Source organism: Macrotis lagotis, chromosome 2 (genome assembly GCF_037893015.1).
Source record: "Macrotis lagotis isolate mMagLag1 chromosome 2, bilby.v1.9.chrom.fasta, whole genome shotgun sequence".
Taxonomy (NCBI): Eukaryota; Metazoa; Chordata; class Mammalia; order Peramelemorphia; family Peramelidae; genus Macrotis; species Macrotis lagotis.
The window spans coordinates 101,756,511-101,780,479 of record NC_133659.1 but is presented as its reverse complement, the minus strand read 5'-3'; the positions used below and the strand labels follow the sequence as shown (position 1 = coordinate 101,780,479).

General features: G+C 44.1%; 1 protein-coding gene across 8 annotated transcripts in view; it reads right to left on the bottom strand.

The window, feature by feature from the left end:
• The window catches only part of PPP1R12B (protein phosphatase 1 regulatory subunit 12B), a 263,657-nt gene that overhangs the window by 7,200 nt on the left and 232,488 nt on the right, over positions 1-23,969 (bottom strand). For 3 of the 8 annotated variants that reach the window (XM_074222379.1, XM_074222383.1, XM_074222385.1), the window contains 6 exons: positions 20,510-20,526; positions 15,271-15,406; positions 14,123-14,227; positions 10,748-10,801; positions 9,626-9,676; positions 3,924-4,104 (listed from right to left, as the gene is read on the bottom strand). In XM_074222379.1, the coding sequence (XP_074078480.1) occupies positions 3,970-4,104; positions 9,626-9,676; positions 10,748-10,801; positions 14,123-14,227; positions 15,271-15,406; positions 20,510-20,526 (498 nt within the window). In that variant the 3' untranslated portion in view covers positions 3,924-3,969. Of the gene's footprint in view, positions 1-3,923; positions 4,105-9,402; positions 9,431-9,625; positions 9,677-10,747; positions 10,802-14,122; positions 14,228-15,270; positions 15,407-20,509; positions 20,527-23,969 lie in introns of all 8 variants that reach the window. The other 5 variants (XM_074222381.1, XM_074222384.1, XM_074222386.1 and 2 more) reach the window with 3 other exon arrangements.

Genomic DNA, 23,969 nt, shown 5'->3' with positions numbered 1-23,969 from the left:
CCTCCAGCCTGGAGAAACAAGGAGAATCCCAACTGAAGGAGATGAAGAGACAGGTAAAGGAAAGACAACGGGGAGTGACAAGTGGGGAGAGAAGAGATAGGAAGGGAAGTTGGTCATTTCCTGGGCTTTACAAGACAGAGAAAAAGGAACTGATAGGCTTTCTACCCATGGAGATGGAAGTTGCTCTTCCAGGACATCAGAGGCTAGAGAACTTTTAATGATATGACTCAGGAAAATGACATCTATTCAGACAGTACATATTAATTTCTAACTACTAAATCTAATTTAATCCGAGGGCATCACAGTGAGAGTGGCTGAGTACTCTGGTGGTGAGAGCAGAAAATGTGAGCCATGGGTAACTCCTTTAGAGGGTCCCTCACTTCTATTCCACTGATAATTATCAAGGATCACCAAGATTTCCTCAATATCAGGACTGCAGGCTCAACAGCTGCATAAAAGATTGCTGCTCTACATTTCACTAAGCCGCACCTTGTCTCTGCAGGACGAGGACTATTACTCAAATTTGGGTAGTGATGGAAAAAGGATAGCTTCAAAGTGTGTGTGTGTGTGTGTGATGTGTGTCCATGACCCAAGGCACAATGAGATGGTGAGCCCTAATGGGAGATTTGAAAATATTTACCTATGGGCCTTGTCACAGGAGAAATTTAGGCGAATGTAGAAAGCTTTTTCACCATGAAAAGCCACCCAAGGTTGGATCTAGATTCTAGCTAGGCAATACTGTACAGTTGATCACGATGAGGATTCAGCCTTCTAATCCCAAAGGACAGCTGCCCCCTGGTGCTGCCTTCCTTATGGCCTGGCTCAATCCATGCTCACACTGACCAGCTGTGTGATCTTTGCTAAGTCTCCACTCCTTTCAGAGTCTCAGTTTCTTCATTTGCATAATGAGGATCATGATGATTTTCCTCCCTATCTCTCAGAGTTGATGTAAGGCTAATAAGGGAGTACAAACAAAAAGAGTATAGGAAAAAAAAAGATTGCTATTTATGTTACTGTTATTCATCATGCAATGCAGGAAAGAGCCCTGGTCTCAGATTTATGCTGTGGCAATTTTAATTCTAGCTTTGTCAATTCCTATCAACATGATCTGAGAGAATCACTCTGCCTGTTTCAGTTACCTAAGGAGAAGGATCCCTATACTATCTACTTCCTCAAGACACTATAAGTATCAAATGAGATAAAAGATGGGAAACACTTTACATGTTCAAATCATCATTATTTTTTCCTTGAGCAAAGCCTGAGAATTTGGAAATTATTTTTTAAAATATGATCATTTCAATAAAATTTTTTAAAAAGTACAATAGTAGCTTTCTGTTTTGCCTAACCCAACTAAGCAGACCACTGCCATTCATTTCTGTATCTTTGCTATTTGCCCAGGATATCTTGCTTGCTTCTAAAACAACCAGCTCTGTAGCCATGCTATAAGGTGGCCTTGTACCTCTGAACCTTCTCTGCCACTCGGATGTCTCATCTTGCAGCCTGACTCTCAGTGTGACTTTGACAGAAGTCCTTTGCATCAGGGGATTTGACAGAAGATTAGGAAGAACTGCTGGCTGTTCATCCAATCAGAGTCAAGGCAGAGAGCTGTGCATGTGTGTGATTTAATGCACAATCTGCTGAACCTCAGGGACCTACCCCCCTCCCCTCTGCCCCCACCCCCTTGTTTCCCAGCTGCAGCACTCTACAGCTGACATCCAAGGTGTGGTATGCTTAAGTACAAGAACTGGAATGCAGAAATGGAGGAAATGTCACCCCTCAAACTCCTCTTTCATTTTTAAGAGACAAGAGGGAAGACAATGCCTTTTTTTAATGCTTGTTTGGATACCTGTATGAAGATACCTAAGGCATAGGGGGGAAAAAAAGGAAAAATATATCTGTCACAAACTCCTGTCCAAGGATAAGTTAAAGGGAAACTACTCCAGAATGAATTCACTGCCACGTAAGGGCTGGGATGATTCCAGGCACTGTGGACTCCATGGCCCAGGCCCGAGAGCTCTTGTGCCCTCCCACATCTCACTGAGGGCCAACTTCAGGCAGGAGTGCACCATGCTGGGAGTTCAGAGGATCTGGGCTTGAAGCCCACCTCGACCACTTACCAGTAGCATGATCACTTAACCATAAAATGAGGGGCTGGCCTCAAGGGTGCTGAGGTCCTGGAGGTCCCTCCAGGACCAAATTGATGGGTCCACAGAGGATGTTGGGGGGGTGGTGGAGCAAACATCAACAGACCAAGGACAGGGGCAGGTTATTCCTTTAACCATTTGGCTTCTCCCCCATGATAGTGATGCTTTGCCCAGTCACCATGAGGCTGTGCCACCCTCACCATCACTACGATCTGCCAGGTGGTAAAGGGCTCTTGGTAAACAGTGCTTGAGAGCAGGGACCTCATCTGCTTGTTTTTGTCTAGCCACCTGGATCTAGCTGGGTGCACTGCCCAGAACACAACTGTGTTAAATGAAGTTCACTTATAGCAGCATAGTGAAAAACAACTTCAGTCTCCAGTCCTGGAAATAAGAGAACCAGCTCTGACCCTTACCTCGTAGCAGCTTAAACACAAGAGGAAACTCTCGGCATTCCTCCTGGAATCCCCACTCATCAGCAGCTTTGCTGCCGTTCCCTTGTCGTGACTGGTGGAGCCTTAGAAGGGAGCTGAATGCTTGGGGTGGGGGTGGGGTGGCCGGGCAGCTCAGCGAGAGGCTGGGCACACTTCTCTTTCAAGATTGTCCTACTTGCAAAGGTCTCAAAAAATATTAGCTCAGTCCTTGGGATAACGTGGGCACCTCAGATGTAGTGAGTTTTAGTCATTAGCACTGACCCATGGCAAAAGCAAATGGAAGAAGGCAAAAGAATGCCCTGACCAGGTTTAATTATGTTGCTGACAAAAATGAAAATATCTTTTCTGAGGAGAAAGGTTTTTGGCAGCAGGGATCCCATCATGTCATCTTGGGATGTGAATGAATAAATCCTCATGTCTCAGTTTTATTAGTCACAGAGGTATGTGCTTTTTACTTCACTGGTCATCAACATCAACTTTTCGGCAAAGACAAGGGCGGGTGGATGATGGAAGGTTTTACTAATCTAAACCACAGATGAATCCTTAGAGATCTGGGATGGAGATGAGACATAAGCAGTGTTCCCTTGCCAAGAAAACAAAGGCTGAGCTGACCAAATGGGCTGGTATATCGCATTCTTCACTCTGGTCACTTCTGCCTGAATGGGAGGGCTGGGGAGTGAAGGAGGCCACACTGGTCCTAAGACAGCTGCACCCCTAGTTCTATGTCCCCTTCCCAATGACCTTTAGTGGGTTAAAGAATCTGTTTCACTTTGGAACACTATATGGTCACTCACCACTGAAGAGAAATTCCAGGACTAGTGGGGGGGTCCAACTCTACCTCCTCAAGTCCTTTCTCTAGGTCGCTGCTCACTGGAGAGCAATCCCATTCCCAATGCAGGAGCCCTACCCCAACCAAAGGGGTTTTTCTGTGTAAACCTGGACATGTGATGAACTAAGTGCAAATCCATCTATAAATCCTCTTGATTTTAGGAGTAAGTGCTTATCACTCAGTTCAAATATGCAGCCAGTCTGGCTGGGTTTATGCCATTTGACTTGGTTTTCTTTTCTTTTTTCTTTTTTTTTAGGTTTTTGCAAGGCAATGGGGTTAAGTGACTTGCCCAAGGCCACACAGGTAATCACTAAGTATCTGAGGCCGGATTTGAACTCAGGTCCCTGACTCCAGGGCCAGTGCTCTATCCACTGCGCCACCTAGCTGCCACTTGACTTGGTTTTCTAGTAGACCCCTTCTATCCCCAGATCACCAGGATTGATTAGGCATCAGAGTTTAGATTTCGATGTTGCAGGGGTGTGCAATGAGCCCCCAGACCAACAAGAAGAGTAAACCTGCCTGGAGTGGTGGAGGAGGGAGGTGAGGTGGAGAGGAAAGGGTAGAGCTAGAGCTCTTGGGTCTCCGAGGACTCGATGGACACCGAGAGTCTGGCCACCACCCGGGTCAGGGCCCTGTTTTCAGCCTGCAGCTGTTCGTTCATCTGCTTCAGGGTTTGAATCTGTTTAAGCTGGTGAAGGTTCTGCAGAGAGTGAGACACGGAGGGGACAGAGACAGACAGACAAAACAGACCAAAGGAGATAAAAAGTAGGACAAGGAAATCATGTGACTTTTTGTTTTTTAGTTTGCATGCAAGAAAGGAAAGGAAGAGAGGAAAATGGTAAGGAGGAGAGCAGGGGATGGAATGATGGTGTGCAAGCTCGAGACCAGAGCAGAGCCTAGAGACCCAGGCCAGCAGGAGCTGACTGCCCCCTCCAGTAGCCCGTCTGACTGTGGTTCTGAAGGATATTCCTGTTGCGTGGCCCCTTGGCTTTGGGCAGGAGTGACGAGGATGCCAACCTGCCTGGAGCAATCCCCAGCTTTCTCAGACCTTCCTTCATCCAATCTGGACCCTAACTGAAATGATTATTTCCTTTCTTCTCTTTCTTCCACCTTTTTTAAAAATCATTCTATTTTCTCTCTTTTTCTATTCTTTTCCCTCTGATTTCTTTACTGTTGGGGGGAAGGAAGTCTGAGGCTTGAAAGTTCATTCTGTAGACAGAGCCATGAGCAGATTAGTGGAAAGGAATTATAAAAATTAATAAAGAATTAGCACTTCTCCAGGTGGTTCTCCAACTTTCTTTGAAGGAACCCATGGTAAGAGCCAGTTCTGTCCTGAAGTCCAGAAAGCTTTGGCTAAGCTTTAGGAGCAGTTAAACTGGCACTGACCTATTGTGTAATTATCTGCATTGCCAAATTGACAGCTAATGGTGCTCCCCTTGCTCCCCATTCATGCAGAATCTTGGAGCTCATTAAAGATATACTCTGGAAAATATGGCCACATTTTATATCATTTATGACTATTTAGTAATAACAGAGTAACAGTCTGGGCTGCTCTAAGTACCAAGGCATCCCTAGACATGTGGAGCCATGACCCAGGATGGCGCCTGAAGCTATGTTAACTACAGGTTTGTTTCTTCCTTCTATTCTGGGTCTCTTCTGAGATAATGCTGCCAGATGTATTATTCTGGGAACCCTCTGGTTGACTCACATGTGGCTTTCCACCTTGGTTCCAAACCAATACTTAGGATACTGTTGTTTAGTCTGACTGGGAGTCAACATTTTACCAGTCCACAAAATTCCTACCATTTATTTATAGGCCATCAAAAAAATACCCCAAACCCACCAATCAATGCCAGCATTTAATACAATGAGTCTGGTCTACACAGTTAGTTGTCTCAGGTGAGTGACAATGTGTAAGCCCTGGTCAACCAGTGCTCTGGGAGGAGGTGAAAGCTTCTGCCATGTGAACAGAGAAATAAGAGATGAGCGGCATACATCTGTTAAGGTTACAAGTGCGGGGACATCATAGGGAAGAGAATGAGAGAGAAGTCTGCCTAGAACCAGCATGGGGTGAATGAATTAAATGAAAAATTAGTTGAATGATCATTATTCAGGGGTGAACAAGAGAGAATAAAAAAACAGCGGGAAATAAGAAAGACAGCAAGGGGAAGAGACGCAAAGACAGAACCGCTGAACTTCCTTTCCCCATTAGGAAAACTCATCATCCCTGAAGGGGAAGACAGGGTGGCCTGGGGGCCGGGGAGACAAGGGAGGACAGGGCTGGCCTTTGCACTCACTTCAAGCAGGGGCATAAGAGGGGCAAAAGGGGTCGTGCAAGGAATGAAGAGGGAAGGAAGAGGGGTTGAATTAAGGAACAGCAGAACATTTCCTGCATCCAGCTTGGATGTTTATTGAGCATGAAGCACATTCAGTATCGCTGGACCAAGCTGGCCCTGAGCACTCACTCAAGACCCCTAGTTCAGTGCAAGGTGTTGGCAGAGTGGGATGAAGTCAAAGGCGCTGGAAAGAGAGTGTTGGATGAGGGAGGAACTGGCTGAGTGTCCTAACAGAAGCAGCATCAGGGGGAGGTCACTGGGAGCCAGGGAGGAGGAGGAAGGGAGGGAGGGGGGAGGGAGGAAGAGAAAAAAGAGGAAGAAGGGGAAGAGGAGAGGGAAAAGGAGGACAAGGAAGAGGACAGGCAAGAGGAAGAGGAGGAGAGGGAAAAGGAAGTGGAGGAGGAGGAAGAAGAGAGGAAAGAGGAGGAAGAGAAGGAGGAGGAGGAGAAGAGGAGAGGGGGAAACAGACAAAATGTGGAGTAGAGCTGAAAAGAGGTCAGGCTTATGTAGGAGCAGACTGGAGGAGGTTTCTACAACAAGGGGGATCAACTGATTTAAGACCATTCATTCTCTGGAATGGCAATACTGGCTGATGGGGGTGGGAGGAGAGGAGAGAAGAAGAGAGGAAGACAAGTGTCAATCCCTGGAGGGAAGTGTATCAGCACAAGGTAGATAACCAATCATTTCACCGTTGGTCCAGGGCAATACAAATGCTCTAGTGCCACTTAGGCAGACATGCAAAGTCCAAGTCCTACTGCAAGCCAGAGTCTGAGTTGTCATTTAAAAAGGAATGAATCACTTACCCTTCCAAATTCTGGTCAGTAATAGCCCCATGGAGGTCCCAAAGACCAGACCCACATCCTTAGGGGGACTGCCCAGGGTCTGTCTCCTTGCCCTTTGGGTTCCTACCCCTGATCCCTTACCCATGACTGCTTCCTCATCCCATTGGCCACAGTTTAGGAGACATCATCCTTGAGCACAGAACTGTGCCTATGAGGCACCTTGGAGGATTTTAACATTTTTCTCCCCCTGGTTTGTCTTAGGAGGGCACATACGAGTCCTCTGTGTCTCAAAGGGAGGAATGGCCTATATGTTCTGGATGACCAGCTAGCTCAGCTTTGGCTATCAATCCTTCTGTGTTGGGCCAGCACTGGCCACTGTTTCCATCCAGGCCCTGCCTTGAGAATCAGGCAAGGATTCAAATCTTTCTTCAGATGCTTATTAGCTGAGTGACTCCAAGCAGGCCCTTCAACCTCTCTAGGACCTCAGTTTCCTGATCTGTAAAATAAGAGTTGAACTTGCTGGTCCCTTTATGGCTTTAGATCTACCTCTGTGAAGCTTCTTGGGCTCTTTTAGGAGAGAACTTTATGTCCAGATATAAAATATTTTTTTTTTGGTCTGATGCCAAACCCAGGACTACAGCCATAAGGAACCCTGGTAAAAGGAGGGCAGCACCTTGGGAAGGTCAGAAAAACCAGGGCATCAGAGTCCTCTAAGGGGAGGCTTGAAGCTTTTTTTGGTCTGCTAGTAGGATCTCCTCCTCTTCAGGTTTTAGCAAAGAAGAGTTTGGAGGTTCTGAGGCAGAAACAATTATTGTTGTCATGATTTATAGAAGTATTACTTCCCGAAGGCAGCAAGGAGGCCCAGTGATAAAGCACCCAGGCTCAAATCCAGCCTCACATACTTCCTCAGATACCCTGCACAGCCAGTTAACCTCTGCCTACCTCAGTTTCCTCATCTGGGAGTATTAACAACACCTTCTCCCAGAGTTATTGTGAGGAACAAGTGAGATCATATTTGTAAGTGCTCTGCACATAGGTGACACTGGCACACAGTGAGTTCTATGTAAGTGCTTATTCTCTGCCCTTCCCCAACTCTATCCTTAATTGTTCATTCCATTTCAGACAGGTTTGAGAATTGTTTTAGAATTCTAGTCCTCAGGCTATATTGGATCACTTAACATTTTGTGTGCATGTCTAAGGATATAACTATAAATAAATAAATATAAACAAATGGATGTACCCTTCAAGCCCTGGCTTAGAAAAAGAGCAAAGACTTTCTCGAGGCTCTTCTCCAGTCCATGGGAGAGGTCTTTCCCTCGACAATCTCTGGGGACAATCCCAAGGAACAAGTTGCCTATTTTAGTCAGCCTGTTGGGAACCAAGAAGGTGGAGAAAGTGCCCAAACCTTAATTTTGTTGCAGAGAATTAGGACAAATGCCTTGCCTCAAAGGGCTCCCTGAGCTGCTGACCATACTCCTGCTAGACTGACCTCTTCAATGCCAGTGTCATATAAGGCTATTCAACTAAAGCAGTGCAAGAGCCACTGCTCCCAAGTCCCTATTTGCCTGCTTGACCCTATGGTTTAATCTAAATTCAGGCTTCTCTCTCTCTCTGTGTGGGAACAGCAAAGCTTCTAATTCCAGGTCCTTGTCTGTGTGGGAATAAGTCCGTGTGACTGAGAATCCACAAAACGCATGGTGCTTGGGTGGGCTGGCCCTGCCCCTGGAGGACTCCTCAGAGGCACCAGCATTTGACCCCATTTAAGGGCTCTCCTCAGAACTTGACAACACAAAGAACCAACCTTGCTTCCCAACAAGAGAATTCAGGCAGCTGCAAACATGGGCCAGCCCAGGGTTACCAGTGACAGAGAAGGAAGGGGAGGACCCAGCTCAAGGACCACCGAGCTCCTGAAGAGACCCAGGAAGGTCTGAGCTCACAGAGATAAACTGATTATCTCAAGGGGCTGATGACTATTTTTGTGTTCCATCACTTTGTGTCACTCCTTAAGCAGGCTCAGTGTGGCACTGTGCAAAGAGCGAATCCCTTGGAACTCGAGGCCCAACATTCCTCCCTGGGTGGCTTTCCTGCCTCAGTTTCTTCAGTTGTAAAATAGAGATGGTAATAGTACCAGTTGCCCTACATTAATGTGAGGAGTGGGATTATCCTTATTCCTGCTCCAGTGTCCTGAAAGGTAAAGCCAAATGCTCTGCCCACAAGGGCATCTGCTCCTTCAGCATGATTGGGATTGAGCCTCCATCTTTCTAACTCAATATTCCTGTTCTCCAAGTGAGGAAATCCTATGCTCCCCAAAGTTACCTCTTGGTGTCATAACCAGTAAGAAAACAAACTGTGAAGAGACAGAACAAAGCCAAGCACTGGTGGCTGAGGGCATGCAGCATACTGGGGCGACAGGCATCCCCCAAACCAAATCTTAGGGGCCTCTCCCATTCTCCTTCCCTGGGGCAGTGATGCCCATAGAGGGAGCATGCCAGCCTCAAGAGCCCAGAGTGGCCCATGGAGAAGAGAAGAACAGGGAAGGAGAAGGAAGGACAAAGAGAAAATGCAGCAGAGCCGAGACGTGTGTCTGGTGGCCTGAGCTGAGCTTGCCGCATTGGGAGAGTGCCAAGCATTCCTGAATATTTCAGGGAAATGGTCTGGGACAGGAAATCAATAGGAGAATCCATCTCCACTATTTCAGAATGGTTCTTCTGTGCTTCCTCCAGCAGTGTGCTGAAATGGGAGGGGGATGTGGGGAAAGCCCCCAGCCTCTGCCAGGCTTGGAGTGTGCGGCCACACCACGTCAGAAGACCAGCCCTGGCTCTACTGCCCAGTCCTGTGAGGGTGAAGCGATTGATTATGGAGCCTTAAAGTTCAACTCACGTCTGTCTTCAGCCTGCAGAAGTCACCCCTTCAAAACAAAGGCAGCATTAGTTCCAAGGTGCTCTTGGGGGGCCAGGGCGGGACAGCCACGGCTGGTGTGGTTTGACAAGTCTGTAAAATGTCCTGAAGGGAGGAACTGCCTCCTTACCTCAGCAGAGTGATCGACTCATATCTGTTAGGCATTCAAAGGTCAGACACAGAATAGGAAAAAAATCCTCCGTACCTTCATTTCCTCCTCCATTTCCGACATTTTCCGTTCCAGGGCTCGTCTCTCCTGTGTAAAAGAACAGCGATCTCTTAGAGGTTAGCTGAGGCCCACAGCAGCAGCACCCTTAACTCTCCCTCACCTGTCTGGCCACTTCCATCCCAGGTGTGGGGCCCTGTGGTAGAGCTGGGGCAGGGCTATTTCTCACATTATCCACATTCCATGGAACAGCAAGAGGGTTGTAGAGGGAAATGGTATATAAAAATACCACAGTACATCTCAAAACTGTCCTCAGATTTCAAATGATCTCAAGTGACCAACTCCCAATTTTCCCTTTTTTCCACTTCACAGAGTTGTTGTCTCTCACAAAGGGGAGCAAGTGTAGGTTGCCCTTGATAGGTCACCTTGACTGATTCCCCCCCACCCCCTCACCCCCACTCCAAACACCTTGCTTCTTTTTATCTTGAGGACTAATCTCTACCAGTCCCAGTAAAGGGACTCATGTTAAGCCCCAAAGGATCAGATCAGATGGAAGCTTAGAGAGGTTTGCATACGAGGGGAACAGAATGTGTAACTTAACTAATTTCCAAAAATCAAATAATGGGAGAACTGGGATGGAAAGACATAATCAAAACCCAGCCGAGTTCAAGTCAATCTTAATTAATGTCTTTGTGCAGAAGTGTCAAGCGGAGGTACCTCCTCAAACCTTTTAGGCAAGGGCACCTGGGTGAGCTCAGAACTAGTGATTCTTCAGTTGGGCCCATTATGCTGACCCACCTCCCCTCCTTCTCCCTCTAGTGATGAGCCCAAAGGGTCTAGAAACTTGGGGGGGTGATGATTTTTCAGCTAAACTGAAATGCATTTTTTGTAGTATGATGTGGCCCAGCAAGCCCGGAAGCCAGGTCATGACGAGATGACCAAGAATGGAGCAAGTGAAAAGGATTGGCAGTCGGGGGATCCCAAAAGGATTAGAAGTTAAACTCAGGCTAAAAGAATTTCTCATCAAGCTGGGAATAGAATGTGGCAGGACTAATAATGCCTTTTTAAGAAGAACTTTTTCCGTTGGCAAGAACAACAAAGTCAGGGAAAGTAAAAAAGAGAAATGGAGATAGAGCAGAAGGGAAGAAAGAACACACGTACCCTTTTCTCCACCTCCAGCATTGTTGATCGGTCAGAGGTTTTTTCTTGTTTCTGCTGGTATCAATGAAAAACCCAGGTATTACTGTGGAAAACCTAGGACAGAGAGACAGCCCAGCCACCTCCCTCCTGCCACAGTCTACCAGTCCTAAATAGGAAGCAGCACTGTGAGGCCCCCCAGGGAGGCTGGCAAGGATGAGGGTTAGTGAGCTCTTCCTCCCTTCAGCTGGCTTTGTTGGGACATCTATTAGCACAGCAAGCAGAGGGACCCTGCCCTCTCTGTCCTCCACAAAGTCTCTCCCCATCCATGCCTGACTCTTTCCCAGCTTCCACCTGTGTCTTACAGGATACACTCTGGGCGTCTCAAAATGAGAATACTGCTTTGAAGTCTCTTCTCCCATATGGCCCCTCTTTCCCAACCTTCTTGCTTCAAGCATCCAAGGGCTTAGACAGGTTCTTCCCTTCACCCTAAGGACAGCATGCAGCCCCAAAAGAACAAAGAACTGAATTTTTGGTAAATAAAACAGAATGTGCTTAGTCTTGAGCATATCTGGTTGGGGGTCAGGGAATAGACTAAACCAAGTTCCAAGTTCCCTTCTGGGTCACTGAGCCCAGTCAGGTGTCTTCTAAATTGTTCATGAACTTTCCTCCTGGATGGTGAGGCGATGCTGTCTACCTTTTACAGGCATACTCAGAACTCTTCCCCTCATCTTGGCCCCTGCTTTTTACCACTATCCTTTCCCCAAACCCAGGGAGTGAGGTTGAAGGGAGAGGAGAAGCAGATCTTCCCCTGCATTTGCTTAGTAAGACAGACCTTGGGAGGTAAAGGGAGACAATATGCCAGCCTTGGCCTTGCCCCTGATGAGCATGGTCCAGTCATTACCCATCTTTGGCCTTTCTTTGGGAAGTCAGCTCTTCCCTTCTCATCTGTACATCCGGGATTTGGATGAGTTTGGACTAAGGATCTAGTTCAACTCTGACATGCTCTCATCTGAACTCTCACTTTCCCAAGTTTCTAAGGATGCTATAGATGCTATCTTATGTGATATTATCATTTAACATTTTGAAGCTATTTTTATGCAAAGGAGAAATATTTCATGATTTTACTCCCTTTGCCTTTCAATCAAGACCAAGTATGTTAGTCAATCTTGCCAGATATGTGATGGCAATCTCTTTTTTACCACATACAGACATACAGATGTGAACTATCTGGAACATCAACCTGCATTACTAACTGTTGAATGGATAAATCCAGCTGGAGGTCTGTAGGCATCTCAGACTGTGTCCAAACCAGAACCCAGCATCCTTCCCCTGATACCTCTTTTTCCTAACTCTTCCCTGTCTGTCCCCAGGTTCACAGTTTCAGTCATTCTTGCCTCTTCTTTTTCACCCACACTTCACATTGCAGCAGTTGCCAAAATCTGCTTATTTGGCTTCCATTATCGATCTCATAACCACTCCCTCTTCCCCAATCCCACAGTCATCTGGGCTCAGGCCTTAATCACCTCTTGCCTGGACCATTGCAATGGCATCCTATCAGCTCTCCTGGCCTTTAGTGTCTCTTCTCCATAATTTATTCTCCCCAAAGCTGTCAAACTGATATTCTCAGAGTAAGGGTCTGATGCTTCACTTGCTTTCTCAAGAAGCAGCAGTGGCTTGTCTTGTCTCTCCTCTGTTTTGCTTTTGAAGTTCTCCTCTAAACACTCCCCTACCCCCACTCTCCTGCATCCGTTCTATGTCCCAGTCTCTCCCACCTCAACCCCACCCCCAGCACTCTACTTCCAGCCTTTGATATGGGTGGTCTTCTGGGCCTGAGATGACTTTCTTCCTCACTTACATCTCTTAGAACCCCCTGACTTCTTTCAAAGCCAAGCTCATGTATCATCTATTAAAAAAAGACCACCCTGATTCCCCCCAAGTATTACAGTTTTTTTTCCTGGAAGTTACTTTGCATTTCATTTCTCTAGTGTTCAAATGTTTGTTGCATGAACAGACTATCAGATCCTTCATCATGAGATGCCAGTTCATTTAGAAAATGGCAAACCTTATTTAAAAAAAAATTCCAAGTTTGGTAGAATCACATAAGAAAAGAGTTTATAGTTTCACAATTTCAATCCTTAGGTGTATCTGGCAACAGTAGCTGTACTCAAAACCCTCTAGGCAAGCACAACAAAGAACATGGGCTTTCTCCAGGGATCAGACAGGGTGAGGCTCTTTACAGCACCCGCCTTGTAGGCCAACATCTGCTAGACAGCTTGCCAGATGTGGAACATAGACTGGAGGAGAAGCTGAGAACACCCAAAGGCCAAAAGAAGTGCTATCTTTCATTTCTTCTAAAGAAGAAATGAAAAAGGGGTATTTGGGCCCCTTCATTGTGCAGTTTCAGCTTTTCCTTTGAATTTGAATCATTATTTAGCCCCATTCTATGCCCATGGTGGGGCAAGATCTGATTGTGGAGCCAATCAGCAGGCACAGAAAGACCAAATATCTGCTCTCATCCGAGGACTATGGAAGCAGGTACCCTTCCCTTCCTCTATTTGTCAGTGGTCAAGATGCTATGTTCAAACTGCCCTCTTGGGTTCTTTCCACCCCTCACTTTCCAGGGTAGCTGCAAGCAATGAGTTGAGTAGCTCTTAACAAAAGCCAACCCCTACCATCTAGCAGTACCTATCACTATAATTCTGATCACTATTCCTCACCACATGATCAAGTCCATTTCTTAGTTTTATTTTTTTCATCTTCTAGATTCATTTAAAAATCTGCTCACTTTTCTAAATCCTTAGGCTCTAGACATCTCAGGGAGGGCAGTAACTCAATAGACTTCCTGTTAAATCCACAACAAACTGAGACAGCACATGCTTCAGCTTTCAGTTCTAGGATTTGTTTCACTGGGAATGAGGTTATTACCTCCAGCACCTTCTAAAAGCATCATCTAATTAAACCAGGCTTAGCTGTAAGAGCAGAAAGGTTGACTCGGCCTTCTGGCCATTCCAGTGATGGCTGAGCCTGCCACAGATGCCTAGTCTGCAGGTGAGCACTGGGCTTTGGAGTCAGGAGCACAAACCTCGCAGGACCAGGGCCTTAGCCCTCCACTGACTGCATGACCCTGGCTGAAAACTACCCTCATTTTTTGGCCTCAGCCTCTCTCTTTGTCTGAAAGAGCAAACAGAACCAAGAGGGTGGTGGGGAGGATGGCTGGAGTGGGGATCAGTCCTCAGCAATGCTAATGGTATGTGGATGATCGCTCCAGATTCCATTTTTCCATTTTAGGCAAAGCAACAAGGAAGCCCTGACAGCAGCTCAGGATTTCTGTGGCTTATTCTCCCCAGACACCCAGTTTTACCCCCTCCTGTTGGTCCTCCCCTCCCCCAACCTTACCTGAGCCACCTTTTCCAATTTAAATTTGACATCCGCCAGCTCCCGCTGAGCCTCTTGCAGTTTGGTTTTTAGCTTCTGGTTTTCTGCCAGGGCACTTTCATAGAGCTTGGGGAAGAAAAAGAGAGTACCTGGTTACCCACCCATTAGCACTGTGAGAGGAAATTCTATTAGTAGAGCCACCTCAGATGAGGAAATTCTCTTGCCTAATGCAGACCAATGCTTTCTTTGAAAGATGTAACTTTATGGGGAGGACCAGGGCCCTCAGAGGAGCTTGCCCAATGTCATAAAGCAAGCCTGTGTCAGAAGTGGCACTTGAATTTGGATCTTCTAGACTCCAAGGCCAGGTCTCTGTCCACCAGGCTATGTTGCCTCTTGGCAGAAATATATGGGAATGAATGAAAATCTCCAAGAAACAGAAAAGATGAAGTTTTTTTCTTTTTGAAAATAAGATAGACCCAGATAATGAAAATATAGGAAAGCACAGATAATGATGACCCAACATCAAAGTACATTTTTTAAAAAGTACATTGCCCCAGCACACAGTATGTACCCCTTCCTCCCTTCTTTCTTTCCTTCCCTTTTCCAGAGGCAGCTAACAAAAAAGTTAATTCTGAGAAAAAAAAAATCTTTCTTTTGCTTCTTTCTAGAAGAACCTCCTGGTACAAATAACCCTTGTGTCCCCACACCAAAGAGAATGTTTCAGAACCAGTCTCATGTGAATACATGCCCTAACACCCTAGGGGGAAGGTACTCCTGACCCATTTTACAGATGAAGAGGCAGGGGCATATGAAGGGTCTGAGGGATCCTACTTCTATGTTCAGCCTTCTATCCGCATGGCTATGTTACTTCTTTCATGTGAAAAATATCAGGGCCAACCGAGTAAACTACATTCATCATATTAATTTTACCCATGCCTGGTGTGCCTTCCTTACAATTCCTTAATTCATCATCCCAACTCATCTCTGGAGATCTGATACCACTGTGATGGAAAAGGTTTAGACAGTCACCTTCTATATTTGATATAGAGCTGAACAGGGTCAATAAAGGTACCCAGAAATTATGCTTCCCTTCTTTTCCAGCTCACTTAGATTTCATTTGAGAGTCAGTTCTTATAAACAAAGAGGAAAGTGATTGAAAAAGAGCCTACTTTTTTATAATCCCTTTGGCTGTCCTCTTCCACTCGACTGGTCAGAGAAGCTATTCGGGCCTCCCGGCGGGCCTTCGCCGAGGCCCGGTCGCTATAGGTGTCAGTGGTGGCGAGGCCACTGCCTCCTGATTCCAACCTAAGGAGAAACAAGAGCAGAGGCACCATCTGATTCTGAGAACAAAGCGGAGAGAAGCGCTGTTGAAAGGCTGCCCTAAGGAGCACTTGGCCAGGAACAATACACAATGTTCCTGCCTTTAATCTTTCTGGGCTGGCATTCCCTAGGCCTCGCAGCAAAACCTCATGCACTTATTGGGGGGAGCAGATGGCCAAGAATGTGGAGTCTACTTGAAAAATTGGTGGTTGGGAGTCTGCACTAAACTTGAACCTTCAAATTAGTTTAAGTTTGAGTTGCTTCCCACACGAGAGAGCTTTAAAAGGAAAAGCTTTTTTTGGATGTCAGTGACTCTTGCAAAATCTGATTCCAATGAAGTGTCGATGAAATGGAAACATATGAACTTGGAGATCTGGCTTCGGAATTTCAGGGTCTAAGGCTTGGGGCAGTTTGCCACGCTGGGCACTAAGCTTCTCTGTAGGTTTGTCTGGGCTACAAATATTTAGGGGTGCTACCAGACCATGCACAAGTGGTTGTTATGCTGGAGTGACACCCTCTAGCAACCCAGGAAAAAACATCCAGAAGCTCAGGATGTTTTAGACTTGGTGTTGAGTTTCTGTCTCTAGCATCTCTGGTTGGTCCAAGCCCAGTGAAAGAGTGTCAGAAATAATAACAGCTCTAACACTTGGTAACTGAGGCCTGCCATTCTGATGGACAACCTTCACCTTGTTCCTTAATAACACTGCTCACACTTACTTCAAAGGAAAAAGTTGTCCACTGTCTAAAATGCTGGGAGAAAAAAAAACCCAACAGCAACAACAGACATAACCCTTCGCCTCCCAAAGCTCAACGCTGAGTGGCTCCTCTTTGAAAGGAGGGCAGCTGTTGGGATGTGTGTGTTTCTGTAATGGTGGGAACTGTCGATTGGGAGGAAGAGTTGAGAAAAAGCTAGTAAAGGAGCTAAGGACTTCAGGAAAAGACTGACAGGGTGGCAAGGATCTATGATACAATTTTAAACCAGAATGTTCCTTTGGGATTATAAGAGAGTCAACAAAAGATTATCTCATAAAATAGGTGAGGAGTAAACAATGTTGATTTTATGTGGCTTACTCCCTGTTAATACCCAGTGGGAGGATGGAATGGGACATTTTAAAAATAAATTTGCAAGGCAGGGAATTATGTCTAACTTTCTCTCAATTCAGTGACCAACTATGGAAAAGAAATTGCTTTCCCATGAAGTAGACTATTGATACACCTTTTTCTGAAAACTGTGGAAAACTCGAGTTTTCCCAGAACTCTCATTCTTATAGTCTAGGCTGTTTGCTTCTTAATGCTACTATCCCCTCTGACTTCCCTTTAGATATTAGATTTGTTCAACTAAACATAATCAAGAAAGCATTTTTTAAAAAAACTTTTTTTAAACAATTCTTCAGCAAATCAAAATGCTTTCTAATTGTTGCTAACTGTGCTAGATCCTAGGGGTGGGGAAATGGGGGAGGTGGCAGGAAAAATAGAAATTTGTATAAGAAAGTCTCTGTTTTCAAGAAGTTAACAATCTATTAGAGGAGAAAAGACACAGGATTACAAGATTCTAGATATAAAGCTAGAACCTTAGAGGGCATCTAGTCCAGCTTCCCCTCAATATTATAGATAAGAAACTGAAGCCCAGAGAAGGGGCAAGGATTTACACAAGGTAACCCTGAGTAGAAAGGAGAGTCAGGATCTGGGACCTGGGTCTTCTGCTCTCTGATACTTTGTGGTGCCTCTCAACACTTCAAAGATCAGTGATTTCTTAATATGATGATTACACTGTCTCAGAAATATACCTAAAAACTGTAAGACAGGGTGTGAGATCTGTGGTTTATTGTGTTATAGAAGGCGGGAGGAGAAAGGGCATGATTCTGGCCTGGGGAAAGAAGGAGATTGGATGGGAGCTCTACAAAGGAAGATGAGCTAGAGAGATGGGTGACAGTTGGATGAGCAAAGTTGGAGTATGGGTAAGGAACAGCACGCTGAAGAGGGCCATGACAGAAATAAAATGCAGATTCTTAGAACAGCAAATCTAGATTGCCTGGATGGTTAGGTTGGTGTTAGGGGGCAGAGGGAGGCAAGGCCAGAAAACTGAGCTGGACTGGGTAGTGAATGGATAAGCATGAACTTCATTTGACAGGAAATGGGAAGTCACTGAAAATTTCTATGTAATCAGTAAAGCAATCAACAAGTATTTATTAAGTTCCTACTATGTATCTGGGTGCTAGAGATAAAAAACCAACAATTAAATCATCCTTGTCCATAAGGAGTTTACATTTTATTGGAGGAATCTATATGTGTGTATGTTTGTATGTAAATGCACACACATACACACACGTGCATATTATACACAAAGTATTTGTGACTGTTCACTGTTTTTCAGTTATATTGGACTCTCTATGCCCATTTGGATTTTTGGGGGGCAAAGACAATGGAGTGATTTACTATTTCCTTCTCCAGCTCATTTTACAGATGAGGAAACCAAGGTAAATAGGGTGAAGTGACCTGTGCAGGGTCCCACAGCTAGTGTCTCAGGTCGCATTTGAACTTCAATATTTCTGATTGAAAGCTCAGTGTTCTATCCATTGAATCATCTCGTTGCCCTAACATAACAATATTCTATAGATACATAATAAACACAAGATAAATTTTTAGAGAGCCCAATGTCTGGGGCATCAGGAAGAGCTTCATCTTTCTAGCAGGTGCTAGCTGTTGAGCTGAGACTGCATTACATGCAAAGGAAATGCCCATTAAAGGTTTGGAGACAGATTTTCAGGTTGGTTGGTCAATCAACTAGTATTTATTAAGTGCTTACTATATACCAGTGCTTAAATACAAAGAAAGGAAAAAACATAGTTCCTGTCCTCTAGAGCTCATAATTTAATGAGAAAGACAACACAAAAATAATGCACCTGAAAAAATCAGATGGGTATCCTATTGGGTAGAGCTTCAGGAGGGCAGAGGTTGTCTCAGACTCTGAGGGCACGAAGTAGGAGCTTAATAAACGTAGATATCAACAATGTAAACAGAAGGCCATCTCACAGGACAGCCCCAGCAGGGTATGTATAGGAAAGGTCTCCTGCCCATAATGGGATTGGAACAGAACCCAGAGGGAGGCTGGGCAAGCCAGGAATCAGAGGAAAGGAGGGAGGGCATGTCAGGCCTGGGCATGGCCTGGAAGAAGGCCTGACGAGGATAGAGGTTATGTTAGTGGGCACCTACAACTGGATTGTAGAGGATGTTGGGGAACAGAGTGTGAGCCTGCCGGCTGGGCGGAAAAGGACAGGACAACCAAATAGAGTGTTTTATACTGGCATGCCTGGAGAAGGTGACATGGTCTGCATAGGGCTTTGAGAGCAGACCAGAGAAGGGAAGGGATGTGATCACAGTAGGGCTTTGGGAATATTAATCTGAAGATCAGCCCCATCATAGGATTTCTCCATTCCTACTCCAAAACTGTTGTCCATCAGGGGAAAATTTTTAGGGCCAATAACTTCAACTAGGTCTTCCCTGACACCTGAAAATCCTACTAGATTAGATTCTTACCAACTTTCTATTTCACTGACTATAGTAACTATTCCCAACCTTTCCTTCCCCTCTTTCCACTATATCTTTATTCCCAACAACCCTGGGTCTTGCCATACAATTTCCACAGTGACCTGACCTAGTCTCCCAATTCATCAAGAAGAATGTAGCCATCTGTCTTGAGCTCCTTTCTCCATTTCCTAAGACTCAGTATCATCATTTACTTTCTCCTCCTTCCCCTGGTTATAGAGGAAGTATCCCCAATTGTCCTTCCAGACTCCTCTAAGACCTGCCTCTAAAGATCTGTCTCTCCATGTCTAATGTTTAACCTCTCCCTTTCCACTTACTCTCCCCTATCCAAGTGCATAAGGGATGCTCCCTTCTCCCTTTCTCTTTCATTCAGCCACTAGCCTATCTCTCCACCACAAGTCACTATTAAACTATTGAAAGGGTCTGAACTTGATGTTTCCACCTCTCACTCCGCAATCTTTTCACACTGCTCTCTCCAAGATCACTGGGGACTTCCCAGCCACCAAATCCTCTTGTTTCCTAGGCTTTATCCTCCTTCCTCTCTCTCTGAAAGCTTTTGACCCTGTTGAACCTTCTCTTCTACTGAAGTTCTTTTAGCTCAGCTTTTTGGTCTTTTTCCCCCCTTTGTCTTCAACAGTTCCCCTTCTCCTTAACTGGTTCCTCCATTTGTGCTCTGGTCTTCTTGCCTTTTTTTAGTCTACACTTCTGTCCTTAGCAATTTCATTCACTCCCACAGCTTCATCTACAACCTCAATGCAAATGACTTCCACATTTTCATTTCTCATCCTGACATCTCTTCTGACCTTCAGACACACCCCTCTAGCATCTCCAAAGAAGTCTCTATTTGGATGTTCCAATAGTACTTTAAATTCAAAAATGCTTCAAACTGGGCATCAACTTTGGATCTAAACCTACTTCTTTTTCTAATTATCATTTCTTCATTAATGTTATTCCTGAGTCACTCTCTTCTTTGTAGAATCTGAGAATCATCTTCAGCTCTTTGCCCTTCATATCCAATCAATTCCCAGGATCCCTCTTGTTAATGCTTATTATATGATACACCTAAGCTAGGTGCTGGAGATAAAGATCCAAAGCAAGATAGCCTTTTGACCTCAAGGAGTTTACATTCTGTAAGGGGAGACATGTTTACATATATGAAATAGGAGGGAACTGGTGCAGGTAGAAAGTGGCTATAAGACACTTGCACCTCGGGAGATAACAAAAGGCTTCATTTAGAAGGTGGTTCTGAGCTACAATCCTGAAGTTGCATGTGCTGTGGACTAAAGGGAAGGAAAAGTGGGGGGGGGGGGGGAGAGAGAGAGAGAGAGAGAGAGAGAGAGAGAGAGAGATCGAGATCAGTTAGGTGAGCATTACACAAGTTCAGGTGAGAATTAATAAGGGTCTGCATTAGAGTAGTGATAAGAGAAATGAAAAGTGCCAGATGAGGGCAACATTGTTAAATGGTGTGAAGGGAAAAAACTAAGATGAATAATTCTCACACGTAAGTATTAAGCATGCATATAAAACAGGGAAAATTCTTACCTAGAAAGTCTTTCATGCTGAAGAAAGAGGGAAACAAAAGAAAAAACCACAATATTAGCAAGATTGGACTCATTATTTTCATTTATAAAAGATTCATCTATTTCATAATGGCAATTTAGAATAAAACTGAAAATGAATGCTGGGCTTTGTCCCCAGTGCTCTTCATGGCATTCATTCTTCAATGATACTCTGAATCTGAGACTTTGTTGGGAGCTTTTCTGGTTAGTAGGGTATTAGACAAAAAGCAAAAAAATACCCCACTAGGATTCTAGTAATGCTTTTGCCACTGACTGTTCTGCTACAGCTCGTGGCTGACTCTGGGTAAATGACTCAATTTCTTGAGGGTGAGGAACCCACTTATCTTTCTCCAGGTCTTTGGGATGTTATGAGACTAAATGAGCTCTGGGAGGAAAAATATTCTATAAATCCAAGGACAACTGTCAATAATTTGTGGTCATTAGAAACAAGTTTTACAAAGATTATTAAAATCTCTCTAAATTATCTGTGATTTTATTTAATTAAAGTTATACTTATATAAATTTATATGGAAAAATAAAAAGTCAAGAATTGCCAGGGATTCAATGAAAAAAGGTGCAAAAGAAGGTAGCTTACTCTTACCAGATCTAAAATTATATTATAAAGCATTGGTCCTCAAAACTGTCTGATATTAGCTAAGAAATAGAGTCATGGATCAGTAGAATAGACTAGGTGCAATAAGCAAGAAATGACTATAGTAATCTTCTGTTTGATAAACCCAAAGAGTCCAGCTATTGGGATAAAAACTGTTGGGAAAATTAGTAGTATGGAAGAAACTTAGATCAGACCAACACCTCACACCCTATACCAAGATAAGATCCAAATGAATACAGGATTTAGACATAAAAAAACAATATTATAAGCAAACTAGAAGATCAAAGAGTAGTTTACCTGTCAGACCTATGGAAAGGGAAACAGTTTATGACTAAGGAAGAGATAGAGAACATCATTCAAAACAAACTAGAAAATTTTGACTACAGTAAATTAAAAAAGCTTTTGCATAGACAAAACCACTGTAACCAAGATCAAAAGAAACGTAGTAAATTGGGAAACAATTTTTGCAACTAGTGTTTCTGACAAAGGACTCATTTCTAAAATATACAGAGAACTGAGTCAAATTTTCCAAAAACCAAGCCATTCCCCAATTGATAAATGGTCAAAGGATATACAAAGGCAATTTACAGCTGATCAAAGCAATCCATAGTCATATGAAAAATTGCTCCAAATCATTACTTATTAGAGAAATGCAAATTAATGCATATCTGAGATACCACCTCACACCTCTCAGACTGGCCAATATGACCAGAAAGGACAATGATCAATGTTGGAAAGGATTTGGGAAATCTGGGACACTAATACACTGTTGGTGGAGCTGTGAACTCATCCAGCTTTTCTGGGGAGTAATTTGGGATTATGCCCATAGGGCAGCAAAATGTGCATATCCTTTGACCCAGCAATATCACTACTAGGTCTATACCCTGAAGAGATGATGAAAAAGGGTAAAAACATCACTTGTACAAAAATATTCATAGCAGCCCTGTTTGTGGTGGCAAAAAATTGGAAATTATGTGAATGTCCTTCAATTGGGGAATGGCTTAACAAACTGTAGTATATGTATGTCATGGAACACTATTGTTCTATTAGAAACCAGGAGGGATAGGAATTCAGGGAAGCCTGGAAAGATTTGCATGAACTGATGCTGAGCGAGATGAGCAGAACCAGAAAAACATTGTACACCCTAACAGCAACATGGGGATGATGATCAACCTTGATGGACTTGCTCATCCCTTTAGAGCAACAACCAGGGACAATTTTGAGCTATCTGCAATGGAGAATACCATTTGTATCCAGAGAAAGAATTATGAACTTTGAACAAAGACCACAGACTATTACTGTCAAATTAGAAAAAAAACCATGTTATATTATTATGTAATTTTACTATCTCATACTTTATTTTTCTTCCTTAAGGATAGGATTTCTCTGTCATCATATTCAACTGAGATCAATATATAACATGGAACCAATGTAAACACTAGCAGAATGCCTTCTGTGGGGGGGTGGAGGGAGGGAAGCAAGAATGGGGGAAAAATTGTAAAACTCAAAATAAATAAAATCTTTCTTTAAAATAAAAAGGTCATACTTATGATTCTCAATTTACTCTCCATCACTACTTTTACCAAAGCCCAATTAAAAAGTTCAAGGGATTTGAATGTCACTTCTTCATCTACTTTCTTTAGGTGCCACTGAATAGAAAAATTATCAAAAACAGGTAAGTAAAAGGAGAAGCAAAAGGGCCAGGACAGTCCTGGGGATGCAGATAATCAATCCTTAAATAACTTGAGAGTTGGTTGCTTTGGAGTGTTGAACCAGACTACTTTCTTACAACCTCGTAACTGGGTCCATGTGCTCACAAGTGATTTAAAAGTATCACCAATCCAATGACATCATTCCCTCTCTGTTCCTCATCCCAAGAAGCCTCTCACTAATACCAGGAAAACCAAATTCCCAGCACCATGAGCATGGCAGCTCTCTAGGGTTTTGCATACACATAAGCTGTTCAAAGGAAAGAGAGTGAATGGGGCTTCTAACAACAGATCCTAAAGCCTGCCTTGTATGACTTAGAAGTCTTCTTCACTAGCTCCTGTGATCAATAATTTACCACCTGGGGGTCAACCCCAGGGTGAGCTTCTTAATAAGAGTTAGGATGATCTTTGATAGATGTAAAATCTACTTCAAGGTCTGTCTGTTCTTGAAGCCTTTTCAGCTTGGGAGTTCTTGCTGGAGGCTGCTTGACCTTGCCTTCAAGGATCCAGGGTCATCCCTACACTAGAGGAGGCATTTGATTGGAAATTCGGTGGAAGAGAAAAGAGCTCAAGGTCCACCTTGTGCATTTTGCTGCTTCCACATAGGATTACACACAAACCTTCCTGAACTACTCACAGAAACAAAGAATTTCTGAATAAGTTGGGCTCATAACCTGTTCTCTTATGATGAATTCCCTCTAAAATATTCCAGATTAATTATTTGATCTTTGTTTGAAAACATCTAACAAGGAAAAATTCATTACCTTTTGAAGTGTCTCATCCTACCATTAGGTTCTAATTTTTATTCTATCTCCCATTTGGCTTTCTGGTGCCAAGCGTAACAAGTTGAACCCTCCTTTCATATGGCAACTCTTCAAATACCTGCAGAAAGCTAGTAGCTCCCCCAAGTCTCTTCTTCAGGATAAAGACCTTCACTTCCTTCAGTTAATCCTTATTCACCACCTAGAGGCTCTTTCTCATCCAGGTAGTCCTCTTTTGGACACTCTGGTTTAACCATGTAGTCTCCAAATGGAACACATCATTTCAGATGTGGCATGAGGAGGGAAAATTTGTGGAGTTCTCTGATAAGGTAGGTATTCAGTGCCTTCTTGGCTTCCCTG